The 23,302-nt window shown below is 39.9% G+C and overlaps 1 protein-coding gene across 4 annotated transcripts in view; it reads left to right on the top strand.

Annotated features, from left to right (window-relative positions):
- The window catches only part of phactr2 (phosphatase and actin regulator 2), a 51,450-nt gene extending 31,508 nt beyond the window's left edge, over positions 1-19,942 (top strand). For 3 of the 4 annotated variants that reach the window (XM_015013600.2, XM_088012999.1, XM_088012998.1), the window contains exons 3-12: positions 1,127-1,201; positions 1,656-1,799; positions 6,903-7,440; positions 8,280-8,458; positions 8,879-9,035; positions 9,370-9,425; positions 11,559-11,620; positions 11,864-12,001; positions 13,269-13,345; positions 15,371-19,942. In XM_015013600.2, coding sequence (XP_014869086.2) covers positions 1,127-1,201; positions 1,656-1,799; positions 6,903-7,440; positions 8,280-8,458; positions 8,879-9,035; positions 9,370-9,425; positions 11,559-11,620; positions 11,864-12,001; positions 13,269-13,345; positions 15,371-15,386 — 1,442 coding nt within the window. In that variant the 3' untranslated portion in view covers positions 15,387-19,942. The remainder of the gene's footprint in view (positions 1-1,126; positions 1,202-1,655; positions 1,800-6,902; positions 7,441-8,279; positions 8,459-8,878; positions 9,036-9,369; positions 9,426-11,558; positions 11,621-11,863; positions 12,002-13,268; positions 13,346-15,370) is intronic. The other variant, XM_088012997.1, reaches the window with a different exon arrangement.
- Positions 19,943-23,302: the final 3,360 nt, after the last annotated feature.

Genomic DNA, 23,302 nt, shown 5'->3' with positions numbered 1-23,302 from the left:
CAGAAGAGCTTTAAAAGGAAACGGTTGCATGGCTTGTTTGTAATTCTTCCTGGTTTATTCCTGAGCTGTTGGTCAGGAAATAAAAAGAGACAGAAGTAAATGGAAACACCAGAGGCTCTTTTTCCCCTCCCTCTCCTATATCTGGTTAGTGTAATATTCTGCTTTTTGATTTGTCTGTGCAAGTTTGTGGCTTGTTTCCAGGATAATTTACTAGAAAGAATCCTTACATTTCTGACCTTATAAAATAAAAAAAGGCCGTATTGTTAAATATATCAGTGGAAAGTCACACCTGTTTGTTTAGACAGCAGAGCAACAGTTGCTGAGTGGTTAAAGCAGGCAGTTCTGTGTGAATTAGTCAACACCAGGACTAGACAACATGGCATAAAAATAAGATCTCAGATTTTATCATACCAAATTTGATTTACGATTTTAATCTTTTATTTTTTTTTTTCTTAAAGAAATTACAAATGACAAAAAATATTTTCAATAACTTTTGTTTTATTTCAGCCATCCGTTCTGGGAGTTGACCTGAATTCAAAGTCCAAATAAACAGACACTGTAAAACAAGATGATAACTTAATCATTTGCCCATGCTTGTGTGAACTGGCATCTCTCTGAACATTGGTGGAAAAAAAATAGATTTTCCAATAATTAAGCCTTCTTAGACTTAAAATTTGATTAATTGGTAAAAAAAAAAATATATATATATATATACATTTCATTTCCCAGCCCTGGTCAACACAAAGTGGAAAATCTGGAAATTACTTTTGTGATTCTGCTGAGAAACGTAACATTCAGCAGTCCCTCTAACCAGATTTGTTGGACGTTGCACATATCGTTTGATGTGCCCTGAGGAACGCTTTGGGTTGCATGATGTTAGGAAAACATGATGCGGCAATCTTGTTTTCCTCACTACTCTACTTTTGCTACTTTTTTTTAATGGTTCAATAAGACAGAACAGTGTGTGATAACAGGACAATGGCTCGAGAGAGGAATGATGATTTAAGTATAGACATTTTAGAGTCCTGTGTAAAATGATTGCCTTTACCAAAAGAAAGTCTGAAGGAGAGCATACTACATTTCTTTACCGAGTTCGACATCCATCTTCATCTTTTTCTTATTACAGTTCTAGAGAGAAAAATCTCCACTAGACAAACAAGAGAGGAGCTCATCAGGAAGGGGGTTCTTATCCCTGAGCAAGGTTCGTCTCATTTTGTCTATATTGGCACCAAGAGTCCCAGATTAAAATCCCAAACAGACGTTTCTGTTTGGTGTTTGCTCGTCCTCCCGGGAGATTCATGGGATCAAAATCAAAATCAAAATCATGCATGTTAGGTTGATTTTTTGCTTTCCACTTTAATTTGCCCTTTGGTGTGAATGTGTGTGTGTGTGAATGTGTGTGTGCACTTATTTATTTTGTGTGTCTTTGTTGTCCTGGTTTCTAGCATCCGGTCCAGGACCAAACAGTGTGATTATTTCCATACTGCATGATTACTACAAACCTGCACATTATAAGTTGTACATTTGTAAAATATTCTAATCTTGGCTGAAATTACAGATTTTTCTTCACAAGGGGAGTTTTTTAACTTTAACTTTCTTCGATGTCACCAAAGTTGCTTGTTGTTGAAGTGAATGCAAATTTTTTTTTCTCTCAGATGAACCGATCAGTAGTGAAAATCTGAACGGCCATGCGTCGTCCAGTTTAACTCCAGAGGAAGTCAAAGTGGATATCGAGTCTCCTGAAGCTCTGGTGGAGGAACAAGCTGCTGGACCAATCGGCACAGAGGAGAAAACATCAGGTAGTTTGGTTTTCTTCTTTTTGTCCATTCCTGTTTAAATTGTTGCTCTGACCTGTAGGGCTGAGGCAAATTCCCATCTCTACTTCTCTACTTGTTAAAGGTTTAGATGTGGCGGGACTTCCCCTTTCTCCTGATTTTCAGAAAACATTTCACAACCATTATAAATACTTTTCTCATTCTCAGTTAAGATAACTCTGGTTGTTGGTTGTCCTGTAAATTGTTCCTGTTTTATTAAGAAAAGGTGCAACGGTCGAGAGATTTTTCCATAGTTCTGATCCAGCAATATAGATTTTAGTCGAAATTGATGACTTTATAAAGAGAAGTCTTGCATCTGACTTCATTTTGAAACACCTCTGTGATGCTGAAACATGTTTCATTGACGATGAAACATTTTTGTCAGCACAATCTTTTAACGTTTAAATCTGATGCGTTATCTGATCGGAAAACGTAACTGAGCATGGCCGGTCGAGGGTAAAATCGGACGATTCCAGTCACCAGCCAATTTTTCGGTACGTCTCCACTAAAAGGCACTTACCACAAAATGCCAGAGTCAGATCTGTAGTTGGGTCATTGTTGCTGTAGCTCCCCTGGGCCAAACGAACTGCTAAGACCATTTTTGTTTTTTTAAACGGTTAATTTTCGTTGTCCAGAATATTTTTTGAGTCTTTTGTAGGTTCTGAAACGACGCATTGCATCTGGAAATGTGTCCGTTCTCTAGCTGACGTTGACCTCTCTGAGGGATCAATGAGGGAGCCTAATGTGTTCAAACTGATAATGCCATTACATCAGCCTCCAGCAGGGAGCCACAGTCCGAGCAGCGCAGCATCTCCTCCTCCTAATGCGTCCCACTCTCTCAGGCCTCTGCTCCTCAGACTGATGCTGCTTAAGTGTTGTGATGTTTTCCTCTCAATTGCGTTAGCATTGAACTTGTAGCAATTTGCCAATAGTCAGAAAGCCAAAGGGAGCAGATTTAGCAAATAAAGCAACAGATACCATGAGAGCTGGGATGCTGGGAAAGTAATGCACATACATCATCTATCAAAGCCTATTTAAAGGCTTCAGCTCTTTCTTTTTTTTTTCCCCAACACCACCTCTACTATTTTTCACAGTCTATTGCTGCCTGCATGTCAGCCTGTTCATCTCTTTGCAACAATGCAAATGCTCATTGTCTTTTTAATTCTACAAATTCTTCACTTCTTCCTTCCTGCCTGTTCTGAACCGCTCAGAGAGGTGTGTGACTAAACCACCTGCCCGGACAAACCAGGTTCGACCTCGAGACGCTGCAGCTAAAAAACAGCAAAGTGCCGCTGCGGCCACCGCCGCCACCAGAGCCGGTGGCGCCACCGCCACCACAACGCGACACAAAGAAGGTGCTCCAGGAGCTAAAAAGGCAGCTAAAACCACAGGCAAGGCAGGCGCATCCACGCAGGCTAAAGCTAACCCACGGCACACTAACACCACAAGTCGAGGGGTTGGTAAGTTCAGCTGGATGAGACTGAAGCCCGCGGTCCCCTTGAGAGCTGCTGCCTCCCTGCCTGCCTGTCTGCCGCCCTGCATGGAAAATGTGCCGTATCCCTGAAGAACTCACCAAGTAACGCGGCCCTCCTTAAAATAAACTCCACCTGTTAACCACATGTGCATGTACACCTCATCGTGCACTTGGTGTCTTGCTCTTTCGTCACGCTACAACCACAAACATCTGTGTGTTTCATTGGGATTTTATGCAATAGACCAACACAAAGATGCTGCTCATTGTTAAGTTGACGGAAAAGAAAACAGGGTTTTATTTTTTGATGAACAGACTGATGGATATTTTTACTTAGGTATTGCTCTGTGTTTATATATGTGTACAAGAAATCTGTATATGTTTTTGCACCCTAAAATGAAATCCAATGCCACAATTTGCCTTCAGAAATACAGCTAATTAATAGTCAACTCACAATTAATTCGATCTGAGAATAAATGAAGTTTTTTTCCTCAGAGGTTTTTTGGGGAACATTAGTGAAAGAAAATATCATCTTGAAGATCATGGAAGATACCAGAACCATCAATGCTGCAGCTGTGTACAAGTTAAAACCCCCTTAGCCCTCTTGCGGACCCTGGTGCCATTCACTTACACATAAGCGTTTTAGGGGTGGAAGTTGAGGGGTTAAGGCATGGTTAGCTAAAACAATGTGAAACATCTGACATGGCACATTCTTTTCTGGAGATTTCACAATCATGTTCAACTGGTCTGTCAAATCCAAAGGAAACACACTGAGGCTGGTGATTGTAACATGGCAAAGAGTGGCGTGTTCAAGGGGTGTTGATACCCTGAAAGCACCATCAAGTCTAAGTCAGGTCAAGTGGCTACAAAAACTCCCTCTAATAGAGGGGATTACCAGTCTTCCTGCAGTTGAAGTGCTTTATTTATGATCTCCGTTTTCTGCAAAAGCAGAAGTGATGGTTTGTGTGTAGCTGTGGAAACACTTCTATATTACAGTGTGTGTGTGTGTGTGTGTGTGTGTGTGTGTGTGTGTGTGTGTGTGTGCGAGCGTGTGTGTGTGTGTGTGTGTGGATTGTACTGGTTGGATGAAATCGTGAGGGTACGTTTATCACACCACTTCTTCCGTGTCGTCGAGTCCACAGAAACGTAAACAGCGTTTCTCTAGTTTGCTCTCTAGACATTTTACCGAAGCAGCTGTACAGAAGTTGTTTGTTTGTGTCTGAAGTTCAAACATTTTAATTTCTCTCTGGCTTCTTCTGCATGACCACAAAGACGCTACACAAGCTTTGAAAAGCGGCTTTATTCCATATCACCTTAGGTGTTATGTTTCCTTTTTCTTTTTCTTTTTTTCATTTTTAACCTTGAAACATTATAGCTGGCGGCGCAGCTTTAAAAAGCACTCACTGTTTCAGGTTAAACTTCTTTTGAAGTGAGCACACAGCATCCTTTATAATCTTGATCAGCTCCTCGCATGTGTACGTACTTAGTTTTTTACTGTTGGCTACAGTGTTTACCATTGTGGAGTCACAGTGCAAAGTTATGATCCATGCAAAAGCATTTTTCTGCCTTCGAATGTGCTACGGTGTCTGCTGAGGCGGCTGGTTTGACACAATCTAAACACCAAAAATGACCAGTTTGCTGCGGTTTTACCACCTTCACCAGTTATCTAATCTGCTGGAGCAGACAGATGAGATAAATATGTTCAGACAAAAGATATGAAGCAAGTCACTGCTGATATACACATCCGAAGCTAAACTTTGAGCAGGCAGGAGAAGAGAAAGGAAAGTCTGAATCAGAGACAAATGTCTCTCTGGGGGATTCAGTTCAAAAACTAACACGCATTTGTGGTTTGTATGGACATTCGTCTCCATCTTGTACAAGCCTGGAGATAAACCAGGATCCTTAACAAGATGAACATTGCTTCTACCACTATACAGATTTTTGACGGATTGTGACACGACGCTGTATGGAGACTTGAACTCATCGCCGCCTTCTTTTAACCTCCACAGCCTGCAATTTAAACACGTTTTTCCTGTGATTCCTAAGAAACAACCAAATGAAAACATGCTATTGTGTTTATTTACCACATTTTATTTGCCACACCTCTATTACAACCACTTCTTCTTCTGCTTACATCTATCCGAGCTTCACCATGTGACCAAGAATAAATAATACTGACACATAGTGGCTAAACCTGCCATTGACAGTTATATCAGTACACATAAGATCATCTTTAGCTGCACATATGAGTTAATCAGCTCATCGTCTTCCAGCTATCTGAGATCAGATTGCAGAGGAGTTAGCATGTGGAGCTTGTTGTGGTGTAATTTGAGTTGACACGGGTGGGTTACCCCTTATGAATGTCATAAACAACAAGACAGTTTTCCTGTCTTATAGTTTAAAATTATTTAATTGGATTACTAGAGTAAGCGACCGAAACAAAACAATGCTGCCCCTCCTTGGCTTTTTACAAATGAAGGCTACTTTCCCTCACTTACAAGAAAAACAAATGTAGTCGTGTAGAAATATTTCCAGAAAAAAAAACATTATTTATAATGGTTTGTTAACTAAAAAGGTATGCATCAACATCATAATACCCTTTTAAAGATGTCCAGGTGACGTCAGCTGACTCCTTTTGATGTGATGAATCAGCATCTCCTCTCTGTTCCTCCTGGATGATGGAGCGTATCATCTTATCTCAATGGGAATCAGCCACACTAACTAGCTTCCTGTTTGTCACTTTGGAGGACATATGATAACGCTGCTGCAGAAAACAAATTAGGCTTCTGTAAACCGTGGCAGGGAAAGACAAAAATTATGTTAAATTTACCTACAGACGAGTTGTAATTTTTCAGATTAAAACATTGTGGCTTTTGGTGTTTTCCAATAATAGAGGGGGTTAGACCACTGACACATTTCTTACGAATAGAGGTAAAATTGGTAGAGTTCTTCACTGACGTCACGTAGTTCTTTAGATCAACACATGAAATTTCCTAATCACTCATCTGATTGGGTCTTAATGAGATTCATTGTCACATTTTACATTTGTGCATGCGTCACAGTTGTTGCTCACGTTGCTTTTCCTGGAAGGCAAACAGGGGTTACAATTTGTGACATAAGTGCAACGTTCCTAATGCCCTGTTATTATTGTTTTTAAGTGTAAATAAAGCAATTTTAGACGGCAAAATAGTTGCAGAGGAGCTCTTCAGTAGCGCCGCGAAAACACACAGCCTTTGTTCCAGCTCCTTTGTTTGCTCAGTGTTTTTTCTCACTTCACTGCTGAAACTCTACTTGTCAGCATCCATCAAACAAAACACAAAACGCTGCATACATCCCCATCTCTGCCACTTTGTAATATCTCCTCTACAATTATTTTTGTCTTTTTTATATATGTAACTACTATTGTATAACTTTACTTTATTTGCACTTTTAATTTCAAAAACAGTCTGGAATATAATTTTCATTTATCTTGATCTTGACTTATTACTTATATTGTTTGGGCTTTAATCCACGTCTTAGAAATTTGAACGGTTGTTTTTACAGCTTGCTTGTTTAACCCTAGCTCACTAATGTTTGGTTTTCTTATACTGACTGGAGGTTTTTCCGTTCCTCCTCAGCCAAATCCTCAAACCCAAAGAAGTCGGGAGGCGCGAGTAAAGCCACCACCTCCACCACTGCCACACCTCGCTCTCGGGTGCCCAAGGATGCTGCGGCCCGGTCTGAAGGGACGCCTGCAAAGACCACCAAGAAACCAGACGCTTCAACTTCTTCACCCGAACCTCAGAAAACCTCCACAGAGACTCCTAGTCAGCCTGAGGAGCTAAAATCATCTCCGCCTTCCTCAGACAACAAGCCTCCTTCATCCAAAGCCTCGGGAAGCAAGGCAGAGGGAAATCAGGCTGGCTGTTCGAAAGCTGATCTAGAGTCTATATCGGCTCTAAATGACGCTGCTTCAAGGGAAGAGACTCGCAAGGATGTGGCTCCTGAGACCACAGACCAGTCCTCTCATATCAACCAGACTACAGAAGACACCTCCTTCTCAGGAGTCAAAGACGACGGCTCGCAGGGGGAGAAACGTGAAAGGACAGAATTAGAGGATGGGAAAGATGCGAAAAAGCAAGGAGAAACAGATTGTGGTAAAGAGAACGACTCCAGGTGATGCTTATACTTATCTGCCTTTGTGTGCCAGTTTTTGTTTTGTGATCACATAGTCCGATAGTATTGATGTTAATAATTCATACCATGCTAAAGTTCTGCCATATAGTCCCTATGGATATTTTTTCTGCAGCTGATTGTAAGAGGTCCAGTCAGACTCTTATTTTTTCCTGTACATAATGTTTTTTTGCATAATCAGACACAAGTGACACATTATTTGAAGAAATCCTTCTTTTAAAAAGTACAGCAACAATTCACCTTCAAAAGTCACTTAGTGAGTAAATAATCTCCTTGTATGTCATTTAATCTCGGTAATCTGTTCTGTGAAGATCGCAGAAGTTTGATGGAGCACATTGGAGAGCTCTAAACATTTCATAGAGTTCTGTTTCTCATAGCGTTTTATTTTTTAGATTTGCTGAGCTGCTGTAAATGTATCGGTTTTATTTTCAGCTTAAGATGTAAATAAAACTGAATACATATGCAAACCACACCTCAATAATTTACAAATAAAACTCTGGGTTCCAGTTACGGTTTTCCTTGCACATCACGGTGATGTGGATCTCGGTGTCGGTCTGTCGCTTTAAGTGCTAATAAAATCCAAGGGCTTATCTTTTTTTTTTATTGTAACGTAACAAAATAAAAAGTTAAAAGTATATGAATTCTTTTGCAATGAACTGTCAATCAGTCAATTTGTTAATAAATAATTTCATCATTTGCCCATGCTTGAACTAGGAACTCAGGTTGTGCTATAATTGTGTTATTGGCCTGTTATTGATGTGTTATTGGCCTGTTATTGATGTGTTATTGGCCTGTTATTGATGTGTTATTGACCTGTGCAGGTCAGCAGCGGGCGATTCGGAAAAGCAGCCAGGTCAGAGCGTGAATATGGACCAGGCTGAGGCGACGGTTATCCCCGATAGGCCAAGAGACAGCCAGACCAGTGATTCTGATTCGGATGGACCCATCCTGTATCGGGCCGATGATGATGAAGAGGACGACGAAGATGAATACACAAACAGTATGATGTCAATTTATTGATGTAGTAATAAGTGTGTGACATGAAAACAAGCGAGGTGTGTTGGGAGTTTTATTTGCACTGTTCTTTTTTTTCTTTTTTTCTTTTTTTTAAGCTCATCTAAGTGAATCATAATCTGACTCACCAGTGTTCTGGCATGTTTTATTTGTATTGTACCAGAACTGACATTGAAACTTTCCTCATTAGCCATCAAGTTAATTTTTTTGGTCAGTTAAACCTCTTGCTTAACTACCCAAGTTTTCACAAATAAAAAAAAAAACCTTCATGTGTATTTGTCTACTTTATCAGCAATGCATTACTTTAATATTTCATATATTAATCGTCAGTCAATATTAAGTTTTACCTCAAGTTTTTTCATTGCCTTAAGAACTCAATTTATCGATCTCCATTCCCTCTCGTCAGACTCCTTGGCCAGCAAGATCCGCCGACGAGACACGCTGAACATTAAGCTGGGCAACCGACCCAGCAAGGAGGAGTTGGAGGAGAAAAACATTCTGCCAAGAAGCTCGGAGACGGAGAGGCACGAGCTCCGCCAGCAGATAGGCTCCAAATTAGTCAGGTACACACACTGAGACTCACTAAAGGATGCTGTGAAAGAGTGGGTAGGTGCTACCTGTCATAGATTTGGCTCAGCTGTGGGACAATAACAGATTGGTAATGATTTAATGGTGTTGACGTGGGTGGTGTAATAGTACCAGTGATACGCGGCGAAGCACTGAGGATGATGGCAGTCGGCACTGGATCTATTATAATCAGCAACAAATGGTGTTAAATAGATTTTAAATGTGTTAGAATTATATTAATTTCCCTTTCTGAGGTCAGAGGAATGTTCCAGTTATATTCTATTAGCCCTTTTGTAAAAATTTCATGTGGGCATAATCTTCTTGTTTTAGACGCCTGAGCCAAAGACCCACCACAGAGGAGCTGGAGCAGAGAAACATCCTCAAACGTAAGTCTATGAAATCTTTTCCTAATCTTCGTCATGTGAAGATTAGGGCAGGGTTTAGGGATATTGCTGCGTTACAAACAAACACGTTTCAGGCAAGCATAACACCAATCCACAGAAAAGCTTTTTTTGTAGAAAACGTCTTTGTCCGTTCCTTCGACGTTTCAGCTCAGCGCATAAAAGCGAACCCGTAAGAAGATTTTCGGCGCTGCTTTAGCGTGTTTGGCTGGTGCAGAGCAAATAAATTCATCCCAAGCACAGAGGAAATCAGTTTTCACAGCTGATGAGCTCAAAATGGGAGTTGGCTGACAGATCAAGTCCTGTAATTTCATTATGTAATCTTGTTGTGTGAAAATAAACTAATTGAATCTTTGAAGAAGAAACAAAGAACACATTTTGAAAATGCTAATGCATGTCCTTTGCTTGCTGCTCCAAAGGAAAACATGGTTTGCGGTCATCATTTTCTCACAGTGATGAATGGATGTGTGGGTTGATGGAGCTGAGGTGTTCTAGTTGTTCAGGGTTCATGTTGTCCAGCCTCCTTCAGCTCCTCACATAACCTCATGTGCCTCCTAAATCAGACAAACAGACAGACATCGCATCAGGGGTGTCCAAATTGCAGTCCAGGGCCCATGTGTGGCCCTTGGACAGAATTTGTCCCGTCCATCACAAGTGGTTGATGTAGGCGGAGACGTTTTATTTGAAATCAGGGTAACATTATTAACAGCATAACTGTCATGTGCATGTTAAGTACAACACAAAATATTCATCTTTTTATGACCAAACCTTTATAATAATTTGAACCACGTCCATTCAGAGGCTTTTACTGAAAAGCCGACTTTGCTTCACTCAAATCCTGTCCTTATAACTGAGGATAAATGTCTTCAGTCGAACCCAAAAGTATTTGAAGACCAGATGTCTTTGTTTAAGACACCAAACACAAAAAGTTTTGGATCTGCAATGAATAGCATTCCTTTCCTTCCAAACAAAACAAAATATATGGACTATATTTGCTTGATTTTAGTTCTTTTTGTGTTCTTGGCCCACAAGTTCTTTTGGCTCAGCGATTTTGGCCCACAAAGTTTGGACACCCTGTGTTACATGTCTTTTCTTCAGATGGACAGACACTCGTTTGGGACTCAGGACAATGAGCAGGAATTAAATCCTCCAACTTGGAGAAGACTAAGATTACTGCGTATGCCAACTGTATGAAGAGAGATTGATACATTTGCCATGGACCACATTTTGCTTTAGGTTTCTCGAATTGGAGAGATTTCTAAACTGAAACCAATCTGCTTAAAGGTCCACTGGGCAACTTTCATGAATTATATGTTGTTGTTTTTTTACATATCTGTTAAAGCTGCTACTTTGTCATGACAAAGTGACTCAGTCTCCTGTACTTTCTCCCAGTACTAACTACACCACTTAGTCAGAAACGACCAATCAGAGCCAGGAGGAAGGTCTTAGCGCTGCCAATCATTCTCGAGTATGCAATGCTCACACCCTGCTACAGCTAGCTCACCACACCAGAGGTTGTTGTGAATTCCCAGGCTAGTTAGCATTGCAACCGACGACGGCGAACAAACTGTTTTCCTGTAACTGTAAGTTGGCACATTGAGCACCGAGTACTTGAGCACGATTGACAGTTTTATTTGGGTGTTTCTGAGCAAGCTGTGTATGTCTACAGATGGCAGCAGGACCAGAGAGACGCAGGCAGTGGAGCTTAATTTAATATTTTTTAACAGATTATCTGTCTCTTGTTATATTGTCACAACAAAGTGAAAGTTTTAAGAAATATGTTAACATATTTTTTCTAAAAGTTACCGAAAGCAGCTGCAGCAATAAAATGTCTGGCCGGTAGTTATTTTCTCCCGTCGTCAGTAGTTGCAGCCCTTCGGCTGTATCCCTACAACGTCGATGAATGACGAGAATCCATATGGCAAACCAATCCAGCTCCGCTTTCACTGTCTGAGAAACAGAGCAACATAATCATATTTTGTCATATCTTAGCGACTTACACAATTTGAACAGTTACCGGTGCATATTTTGACTTAGGAAATCGAATGTCAAATAAAAGCAGAAGCTTGTTGCAGACATGATGGGAGTGAAATGACTCTGCTTACTCTCTGCACGCAGAGAAAAATGAAGCTGAGGAGAAAGAAGCCAAGCAAGAGATTAAAAGGAGACTCACCAGAAAGGTACTGTTAACACTCAGTAAACAAACACACACACACACACACACTCAGGGCAAACTTATGGGCTTTACTTTACCCTCTGAGGCATGAAAGGAGGCAGAGAATTGGCTTTTGTAGATAGATGAGCTCATCTCAGGTTCAGTAGGTGGAAGATTTTTTTTTCTCTTCTGTAAAAGACTTACTTTTTTAATCTACCAAAATTCCTTTTTCATACTAATATCTCTCTGTTCTTGTTTGTGTGTGTAGCTGAGTGTGAGGCCTACAGTGGCAGAGCTAATTGCTCGGAGGATTCTGCGGTTTAATGAGTATGTGGAGGTGACGGACGCCAAGGATTACGACCGTCGGGCAGACAAACCCTGGACACGGCTTACTCCCGCCGACAAGGTACTGCTGCCCGTCTACTTTCCTTTGTTACTTCAGTTGTATTTGAGGGCACCTTTTTATGTATTAGACGTTAAGAATGGGCTGGTTAGCAGATTAAAGGACCAAATAATCAACCGAAGCACAAAGTTTTACACTTATACTGAGCACAGTAAGAGATAATTTAGCAATACATTTTCTATTTTTATTCAGCACAGCTGTTTTGTCTAAACAGGACCAGTAGAAACCGTCTCTTAGCATGTTTTGGGTGTTGGATGTTTTGATCGTAGTTCAGTCTGTGTGCCAAGTCTGCCCCCTGCTGCTAATGTTTGGAACTGCACATCACACAAAGTTCATAAATTGGGTCACATCGAACACTAATCGGAGCGTGCGCCTGATTATAAGAGATTAGAATCAAATGCCGGAGCAATTCCAGGATTGGAAAATGTCAAATGGATTGTTTGCTTAAGGTGCAGGAGCTGTCGACCTAATCCAACTGGACTAAATAGATTTGAGGGGTAAAGTCTGGAATATTCTACTCTACTTCACTATATTCGCTCAAAATAAGGACATTATTATGAGGACATAATGTCCTTATTATGCTGCTCCCTTATTGTATCACTTATCATATATACGTCTGCATAAACCAGTTTTAGTTGTATTGAAATGTAATAAAAATTATTTTATGACCTAAATTTATTTTTAACCCTCGAAATTAGTCATTGTTAAAATGACTAATTTCTAAATCTAGTATTAGCTTGCTAATACTAGATTTTCCCAAACTTTTATTTCCCTTGTCTTGTTTTCCATCATGAAACCATTTATATTTTCCATAACTGCAGCAAACAGTTCAGTGGATATACGTCACACTTCACAGATACTGGGACTCTTTGTGGAAATATTCCCAATATCCCAGTGTAACCAGATGTTAAATAAATGTTTCTTTTTTGCCGGAGGAATAATCTTACGCTGAAAAACTTTAATTTCATTGTATATTTCAAGTCGTGAGTTATGCCATGTGCTCCAACAAGGCGCTCCCATTGGCTTCGGAACAGAACCAGGCCCACAGCATCACAGCTCCTCCTCCATACCTGACAATAGGCATGAGAGGTGTTAATCCACATATTTGTCCTTTATAACACTTGACGCACAGGGAACTGTTGTTGCTGAACAGCTTGGGTTATTCAAAGAGCTGTAATCCGAGTTAGGTCAGCGACTCGGGTATCGTTTTGGGGTTTAAAGATTTTCTCATCATCGCCTGTTTGTGTCTGTGCGTCCTCTGTCCCCCCAGGCCGCCATCCGCAAGGAGCTGAACGAGTTTAAGAGCCGAGAGATGGAGGTTCATGAAGACAGCAAACAGTTTACAAGGTACCCCTGCAGTCATTTCACTCCACTTAGCCTGACTCTGAGGCTTCATCCGTCATTTAGCTCAGTGAGTCCTGAAGCCGCGCTGTTTATTAGCGCTCGCTGATCAATACGTGTTATTGTGTCCTCCTAAAGCCTTTCCCCACTCCTTATTAAAGTCGTGGTGGGTCAGTTTCAGTTCATTACCTGCCAGCACTGATTACCTACGTTCAGGTTTGTCTCAGATGTTGTTACACCTGAGCAGTATTGGATTTGTGAGTCCGAACAAACACGTCACAAAACATACCTTTGTTTTCTCGTCTCATTATTGATGTAAAATAAATCTGACACTAATTGTGGCCCTGCGGGCTTTCAGAGCCCATGTGGGAACCTTTCCTAAATTTGCCTTTGTTATAGAAATTGTATGTCAACATTTTTGGGCAGGCAAAAGCAGCAAAGTGGCCCATTTTAGGGTCATAAAACTGTATTTTTTCTCATTATGTTTATATGGCAAAGTTGCTTATTAATGCTACTTTATGCCTTAGTAGAAATAAATATTTTGGCAATAAGCAGAAATTATGAGGTTTATATCATTTTAAACACAAGATCACATGTTTTACACTCAAAATATCAACTAAAACAAACATCCGAGTCATCTTTATTTTGCAAATTTAAACCAGTGTTTTGCTGTAGTCTGACTAGGCAGCAGAAAATGTGAACAGGTTCAGACTAACAAAGTTTTCTACCTCATCCCACCGGAGCGATTACCTGCTTAAATGTTGTTGTACTTTCGGTATCTTTAAAAATTCTCTCTTTGTCTCCCAGACAATTTCAAGTTACACTGAAATTCTTTGCACCATGGAAAGTTAAGACAATTTTAAAAAGAAAGTTCTTCCAGGGCTTTTTCCTGGAGCACGACGGTGATTTGTTTTTACTGTGGTCAATACAGTGGAAATGGAGAGGGTAAACAAAATGCCTGTTTCCTGCTGTTGAAACACACCTGTGCATGGCAACAGCTAAATGTTTTCCTTGGTCGATGCATCAGATTTTCTTGTCATAAACTCCCGCCGCTGAAAAATAGAGAATTTTTGTTTTGTCTAGATCAGGGGTGCCAAAGTCGGTCCTTGAGGGTCGGCATCCTGCATGTTTTAGTTCTCTCCCTGGTTTAACGCACCTGGATCAAATGATGGCTCATTAGAGGCCTAAGAGGAACATTGACAAGCTGGAAAGGTTGCTACTACCACCAGGGAGAGAACTACAACGTGCAGGATACCGGCCCTCGAGGACCGACTTTGGACACCTCTGGTCTAGATAATTGTTGAAAAAATGTGTTTAAAAAAAAGCCTGAATTCATTTCTTACCATCTAAAAGAAGAGAAAAATAACCTGGCTATCATGTTTATTTTCTACAAATAAGTGACAAATAAGTTTTATGTAGGAAATTACTGTCGTTGTTTTAACTCTTCACAACTTGAGTTTTTGTCAAATGTATTGATTAATTTGATTTTAAATTACTACCAGATAAAAAATACATTTGTTTAAAGTCTGTTTCCCTGCTTTTTCACCTCGACATCCTTCTTTCTACATCTGGGTCTTAAACTGAACCCAACTTTGTAAAGCTTAGATGACTATATATATACATACATATATATATATTTTTTTTGATTTTGTGATATTAAATTAATCACAATATGAGTAAAAATGTAGAATAAACTGGTCCAGACATTTCTTCAAATGTTACAGATTTTAACTGGTTTAAGTTGCCCAAATATCCATAAACGGTGAAATATCCCTTTACCATCCTGCTGAATCATGTTGCTTCACGGATTGTGTAAAAAAAAAAGAAAAAAGGCAAATGTTTTGTATTTAAAAATAGCTGTAATCTTACTCAAAATTGACAGAAATGTCGAGGAACTGGAGATTTTGAATAGAAACATTCGTAGGAACCCGACATGTTGTTTTGTTGAGTTCAAACAGTCTCTGCTGGTGTCTTGCGGTCTGCTTGTTTTCGGTTTTAATAGACGCGACTCTTCTGTGTTTCTGCTTTCAGGTTCCATCGGCCGTAAGGATTCTCTCTCGCTCTCCTCTCCCTGCGTCCTCAACTCGTTTCTCTTTGAAGCCCGTCGACATCTTTGAAACGGACACTTTGGCCCGTCGGAGCAGGGAAAACCAACCGTGTGTATTTAGATGAGCCATGGCGTTGTTCTCTGTCAGAGGATACAAGGATGTTTATAAAAAACTGTGCTACCTTCACTCAGATTTACTTAAACCCGGCTTCTCCTGCTAAAACATATACAATGTCATCTTTGACGGGGGTCTGTTGCTCCTGGTGATACATATTTATGTCTTTAATGACAGCTACATGTGTGTCTTAAGGCCTTGGCCACGTTAAGGCACCTTTGAAACATTTGCACATATCTATTGTGATTACAGTGCTGTGTATAGCTCGCTGAATAGGACCTCTTATTTATTGTAGAATATCAGAACTATTGGGTATTTTATTGTTTTTGTTTAGTTTGTGTGTTTTTTTTTTCACTTCAGGCCTTGTAATGAGAGGTTGCTGGGTGGAAAGACAAGCAGCATTGCCTTTGTAATTGTGACTGTGGCTCAGATGTGCTGTAGAGTGATGTTCTTGCCAAGTTATGCCATAATCTTACAAATGCCCAAATATGGACATCTTCCTGGAACAGGAAGCGGGGAGGTGAGGGGGGGGTGATTGGGGGTGTGAGGAGGGGTGGGGTTCAGGATGATGTCAGTGCCTGTGGGACAGATTGCACAGGAGGGGGAGGCACTTTGTTCCGCTCTGATGTGCCTCACTGTGAAATCCCCATTTTTAGATCTGTTCCAAGCATCGCCACTAGGGGGCATTGTATCCTAGAAGTTCCAGACTGGGATCCTGACGTCTGTGGGTGACGATGATCCCCTCAGCTGCTGAAGCTTTCAAAGATGTGGACACCTTTAGGCTTGAATAGTGAAGTGTAAATTATCATCAGCCTACTGAAAGTCACCTGTGCTTCCTCGGCACAAATTCTGATCATGTGACGTCGTATATCCTGCGCCGAGCCGTTAGCTGCAAACCAATGATCACATCATGCTTGGCTTGCTGTTTTTAATTTCCTTCAATTGCAATTTTTTTTTTTTTCATTTAAGACTTCTTGCCTGGCGCCTCCCTCGTCTAGACGAGTTGGGGTAATAAAAAGCAGGTTGCCTATTTTAATTAAAAAAGGTTAGGTTGTTGTTTGGAGGGCTATATAAATATAAATATAAATATAATGCAGGCTTGAAATGTTGCCAATGATGCAGCCATCTGAAAATTATGTTTACCAGAGTTCCAAAGTCTGGGCAAAGTCAGAGTATTATCTTATCATCTTGCAGGTTTGGATAATTTCACTCTTTACTATCAATTCCAATGGATTGAATTATTGGAACGAAGTGCCATTTTTCCATTGTCTCATGCTTTATTTGACATGCTTTACTTTTGATTTCCCCAGTAGCTGCTTCATGTCAACATTTTAGTTATCAGTATTTTGGTTCTTCGGTTTCTGGCTGAGGACCCAAACATAAAACCATAAAAGTTTTTTTTACCTTTAGACTACTTTAAATCAAGATATTAAACTGAACCTGCAGAGCGCCTAAACTGAGTATGATTCAATAGGGTATAAACGCCAAAAAAAGTTAGAAAACAGAGTTTTTTGTTATTAACTGAGCTTTAAACAATCAAGTCAAGTTTGTAATCAAGTATCCTAAATTTGGAACAAGAACTGACATAAATTGATTTAAAAACAGACTGAAATAGCCCTTTAAAAAAACCATGATGATGTAAAGAATCATTAAGGAAAGAAACATGTTTACCAGAGCTGCATTCCTCTTTTACACATCACCTTGACATGCGTCTTGATAACTTTCTCTCTCTCTTATATTTGTGCATTTTGTCGCTCCGCTTTATTTCGAGTAAACTGATCAAATATATGCCCTAAAAGAAAAGAGACGATACGGAAGTCTGAATTGAGTTTTATTCTTCGTTCCTTTTATATAAAAGTTGATAGATTTACTTTGTCGGTCACATGGTTTGAATACTTTTACCTATCCTTGCTCCGCTGGCTTCGTGTGCCACTTCAGACTTCACAAGATTCAATACGACGAATCCTAAATTGTCGAGATGCGTGTTCACGCAGGATGTGACAAGGATGTTTCTCTGTCTCCCTGATCTTTTGTGACATTCTTCCCCCCACCCCGATGCCATTGGTCTACTGAGATTTCTGATAATTGTTACTGTTGACATCCAGAGATATATTCTTTTTTATTATTATTATTTTTTATTTTTTTTAACACCTGGACCTTCACAACACTCGTTCTGGTTTCAGACAGCAGTGGAGCAAAAACCGACATTTGGCCTCTGACTTTGCTGAGGTTGTAATACGAAGCCGTGTACAGAAATGGAGCGGTATTCATTCATTCATTCATTCATTCATTCATTCATTCATGTCTCTGTTGTTACGTGTTAACAGTTTTCTACAGGAGATGTGTCAAGCATGTGCTTACAATGAAATCAGTTTTATTGCAAATATGACACTTTATCGTCCATCTTTTACTTGTTTTATTTTATTCCCATTATTTTAAAATATGGAGAGAAAAAAAACAAGCCCCTGCTTAAATATGAAAATTGTTTGTGGGTGACGCACAAACTCTGACCTTCACACATCCCACATACGGTCAGTCGCTCCAAGCCACGATGAAGTCGACGTTTGGTTTATCTCTTCAAACTTTCCATATATTGCTTCGGAAGCATGTCAAACGTCTGTGGAACTCTGTTAAGCTTTAAATAATTAATTTAAAAATATTTAGGCATAAAGACATTTAAAGTAAATATCTGAATGGTGATGAATTAAAGGCGCTCTTGGGTAGTTTAATATTATATACACAAACAACCACTAAAATGGGACCATTCTTAGCCCAAAGTGGAAAATATTCCAAGAAAAAAATGTTATTTACATTTTCAGTTTAAATCACCCACATTATTCATTGTGTTTATTTTATATTTCACATAGAATAGTGTTTTTTGTTTGTTTGTTTGTTTTTTAAAGATGCTGGAATAAAACAAAGATCATGTAGAGTTTAAGTGAATAAATTAATCTTATTGTACTAAATATATTGATAGGCTTTAAAAGAAAACCTTTATTTCATCCTATAAAAATATATATATAAAGAGAACAACTCGACTTGTACTCAGAAGATGTTTCTATATCTTAGATGTCAAGTTTAACTTGGAAATGAAAACACTTTTACACTCAATAGCAGCGGCTTGTTATTAAAATACTCAATAACTTCCACAAGTTTATGAAACGTTTACAGCGTAAATTAAGTGCTGTCGTAATGCTGCTTGTTGTTGTTGTTGTTTCCTTTGCCACTTATTGGGAGAACATTCCACATGGAACTGCATATCCTCGTTAATATGTTAATCATTGTGATTTCCCAGATATTTTAACCTCGTCCGTCGTTAAATGCTGTCGCGACGCTGACAAATTGGGCGTGAGCTTTGAAAAGAACCAGGCTTGGATATTTCATATAACTTGACAGAATTCATCATTAATCTCACACGATATATCCAGATACAACTACTGTTACATCCTTAATGTGTATAGTGTGTTTTTTTTTATATATAAAGAGCCATGGAAAAAAAACGTTTTTTGTCTTCCTTGATGTTGCTTCTTCCTGCTGTGTTTTGATGAAATGCATTTACATAAAAATGTGACGTGCATCATAACAGAGATCATACAGGTGCTGGTCATAAAATTAGAATATTGTGATAAAGTTAATTATTTTCCATAATGTCATGATAAAAATTAAATTGTCATATATTTTAGATTCATTGCACACCAACTGAAATATTTCAGGTCTTTTATTGTTTTAATTTTGATGATTTTGGCAAACAGCTCATGAAAACCCAAAATCCCTGTCTCAAAAAATTAGAATATTATGAAAAGGTTCTCTGAACGAGCAATAAAAATAATCATCTGAATCAACAAAGTAACTCTAAACACCTGAAAAAGATTCCTGGGGCCTTTAAAAACTCCCAGCCTGGTTCATTACTCAAAACCGCAGTCATGGGTCAGATTGCTGACCTGACTGCTGTCCAGAAGGCCATCACTGACATCCTCAAGCAAGAGGGTGAGAAACAGAAAGAAATTTCTGAACGAATCGGCTGTTTGCAGAGTGTTATATCAAGGCACCTCAGTGGGAAGTCAGTAGGAAGGAAAAAGTGTGGCAGAAAACGCTGCACAACGAGAAGAGGTGACCGGACCCTGAGGAAGATTGTGGAGAAGGGCCGATTCCAGACCTTGGGGGAAGCAGTGGACTGAGTCTGGAGTAGAAACATCCAGAGCCACTGTGCACAGGCGTGTGCAGGAAATGGGCTATAGGTGCCGCATTCCCCAGGTCAAAGGTCAAGCCACTTTTGAACCAGAAACAGCGGCAGAAGCGCCTGACCTGGGCTACAGAGAAGCAGCACTTTGGACCACTGTTGTTCAGTGGTCCAAAGTACTTTTTTCGGATGAAAGCAAACTTTGCATGTCATTCGGAAATCAAAGTGCCAGACTCTGGAGGAAGACTGGGGAGAAGGAAATGCCAAAATGCCAGAAGTCCAGTGTCAAGTACCCACAGTCAGTGATGGTCTGGGTGCCATGTCAGCTGCTGGTGTTGGTCCACTGGGTTTTATCAAGGGCAGGATCAATGCAGCAGCTATCAGAAGATTTTGGAGCACTTCATGCTTCCATCTGCTGAAAAGTTTTATGGAGATGAAAATTTAATTTGGTCTGGAATCGGCCCTTCTCCACAATCTTCCTCAGGGTCCGGTCACCTCTTCTCGTTGTGTAGCGTTTTCTGCCACACTTTTTCCTTCCTACTGACTTCCCACTGAGGTGCCTTGATATAACACTCTGCAAACAGCCGATTCGTTCAGAAATTTCTTTCTGTTTCTCACCCTCTTGCTTGAGGATGTCAGTGATGGCCTTCTGGACAGCAGTCAGGTCAGCAATCTGACCCATGACTGCGGTTTTGAGTAATGAACCAGGCTGGGAGATTTTAAAGGCCCCAGGAATCTTTTTCAGGTGTTTAGAGTTACTTTGTTGATTCAGATGATTATTTTTATTGCTCGTTCAGAGAACCTTTTCATAATATTCTAATTTTTTGAGACAGGGATTTTGGGTTTTCATGAGCTGTTTGCCAAAATCATCAAAATTAAAACAATAAAAGACCTGAAATATTTCAGTTGGTGTGCAATGAATCTAAAATATATGACAATTTAATTTTTATCATGACATTATGGAAAATAATGAACTTTATCACAATATTCTAATTTTATGACCAGCACCTGTATATTGGGTATATTGGGCTTTTGAATAAAGGTCAAATTGAGACACTTCCCCTCCAAGCTCATGTGAAACCAAGAAAACTTCCTCCCACTCTTCTGTTACAGCTCCGTAATTTTTACTGGATTCATTGTAGGATCTCAAAATGCCGGAGGGCTTGTGCTTCCTGTCGTACTTGCTGGAAGTGCACGTTTTCTTCGGCTCGTTTCTACGCGTGGCGTACCATCCCTCCCAGATTTCCCCTCAAACCACGATCTCGTTTCGAAGGAGTTTTGTCTGAAATTGGAAAACTACTTCTGGAAAAATCCAGCCTTCTCCGAAATCGAGAATAAACCGCAAACTCTGCTGAAGTTTTAAGGAAGCCGGTGTCGTTTCAACAGCCTTTGGCTCAGTTGCATTGTTATTCACAGATTCTCTGTCGAGTTTTAGGTCAGGCCGGTTTGTTGGCAGAAATGCCAGGGTGTTTGAACCAAGCTGATGGTACTTTTGGCAGCTGCCAAGTCCTGCTGAAAAGTGAAGAATGCATCTCCATAAATCTTGTCAGCAGATAACTTTTTTTTTTTTGTATTAATTTCCAGGGTAGACAGCTGTGCTGAATTTGGGCTAGATTAAAACCAACGCCAGCAGTTGGCATGGCTCTTGTAGCCATTACCTTCTGAATGGACCTTTGGCATGTTTTCCTTCCACTCAACTTTTAGTTGATTTGCTTGAATACAACGCTCAGCTTCTTTTGCAACCAACTTCTTAGACTTACCTAAAACGATTGTGAACGCCGAAGCATTTCTCTGTTTAAAAATCCCTAGATATTATGAAGTGCGACTTTTTTTTTTCTTTTTTTTTAATTTCACGACAGAATTTTATGATTAGAAAACCAATTTCCGAAAAATAAATTATCTTTTGGACGATGCTCCAATCTACTTAGAGGCGCCGGCTGTTATTTAAAAACACAAAGTTGTCCTGACATGAGGTTTCTCACACAAGTACAAATTTTTATGGTTTAAAACAGAACGGACAGCGAGGAGAGTCTGGGGGGGAAAAGATGCTGGTTATTAAAGACAGACAGAGAGTTCCTCAAAGATCTTCTGTCAAGACTAAATTGGAAAAAAATAGGAAATGTCCCTACGGATTAAACATCTTTGCAATGATTTGGTTGAGCAGAGAAAATATAAAAATTGCCCTTTGCTTTGTTGTAAAAATCCTCCCACAGACGCGCACATAGCCTAAGCTCTAATTAAATTTCCCACTCTACATGGGAAGGCAGCTTTTCCCCGACACTCTAGTATAAGCCCACCGCTCAACTGGACACAAGTTGACTGAAGACATCGCTCTTAGACTCCTTTAAAGGAGAAATGTGATTGTCGTATAGCTCATAATGCGGTCACACTTCTTCTTATTCTGCTTCCAATCCATCAAAAAATATTGTAATAATGCTGAGGGTACGTGTTGAAAGAGGAGGAGGAAGACAGCCTTTCGGTTTGTTACGCACATTTGTCTGGTAAGAAGTGTGGGTTGAAAACATTTACCTTTTGAATCTAGTAAAACTGCATCTATTATTCAAGGGGAGATTTAATTCTGACTCATGTTAGAAAAAAAAAAAAGAAAAAAAGAGTGATTTCCACGTTGTGTTCCTATATTAAAGCCAGACTGTTGAATTTGTGAGGTGTTGTGTTTAATAACGCGAGTCCTGGATCTTTGCACCATTTGACTGAGCTGGTCGGAGGGAAAAGAAAAGCATCCAAACGGCACGAATACAGATGAGCAAAGAAACGGCGCCATGTGTCATTTGTAAAAGCGAAACACGAGAGGCTGGCCCCAGCAGCCTCGATTGTAACAAACGTCTGAAAGGGCATGTGAGAGAAGGAACATAATGAGTCCCCTGAAACGGAGGTAAAGAAATGAGCTGCCATGCAACATTAAATATTTCACGGGGAGATGTGTCGAGATGCTCACCAGGCATGCTTTTACTTTCCATAAAAAGGGAGAACTGACACAGACGAACTGGCCAAAAATAGCGCTTAATGCATCTGAAATGGTGTGCACAATGCAAGAAGGCTTCAGAGAGCTGCGAGGAGTCTTCTCTGGGTGGCTGGGCCCCCATGACGTCAGTGCAACAATGGGCTCTTAGACGCATTGACAATGAAATTAAAGCTTGACAGAAAGCAGAGAAGAAGAAGGGGGAAAAAAAAGTTGTTTACAGATTTGACAGGAGTAAAATTACTGCCTCTCGGACAAAAGAGGACGCATAAAGAGACAATAGGGATTTCAGTACTGGAGAGTTTGATTGCTTCGGTTCATGATTTTGTTTTTCAGAGGTTTGAGCTTTTGCTTGTCGATCCCGAAGCGAAAAACCTGAAAGAAATAGTTAATCAAGGACAATTTTCTGTTAAAACAGTCTGAACAGACATTATCGAACAGTCACATAAATGAAGCAAAACCACAAAGACAATTTTAGAGACATGCAACCAACTGCAAGAAAGACATGAACAAATAAAGCTTACAGCTTATAAGGGACGATTATCAACAAATGAAATGGAGAGTGAAATGCAATATTATCTGCTCTTGTTCTTCATTCTTCATGCTGTATTCTGTAACTTTCAAATGTTCAAAAACATTTG

This window comes from Poecilia mexicana, unplaced genomic scaffold (genome assembly GCF_051168715.1).
Source record: "Poecilia mexicana isolate PSO_F unplaced genomic scaffold, ASM5116871v1 scaffold_15, whole genome shotgun sequence".
NCBI classification, from domain to species: domain Eukaryota; kingdom Metazoa; phylum Chordata; class Actinopteri; order Cyprinodontiformes; family Poeciliidae; genus Poecilia; species Poecilia mexicana.
This window is presented reverse-complemented; position numbering and strand designations above follow the sequence as displayed.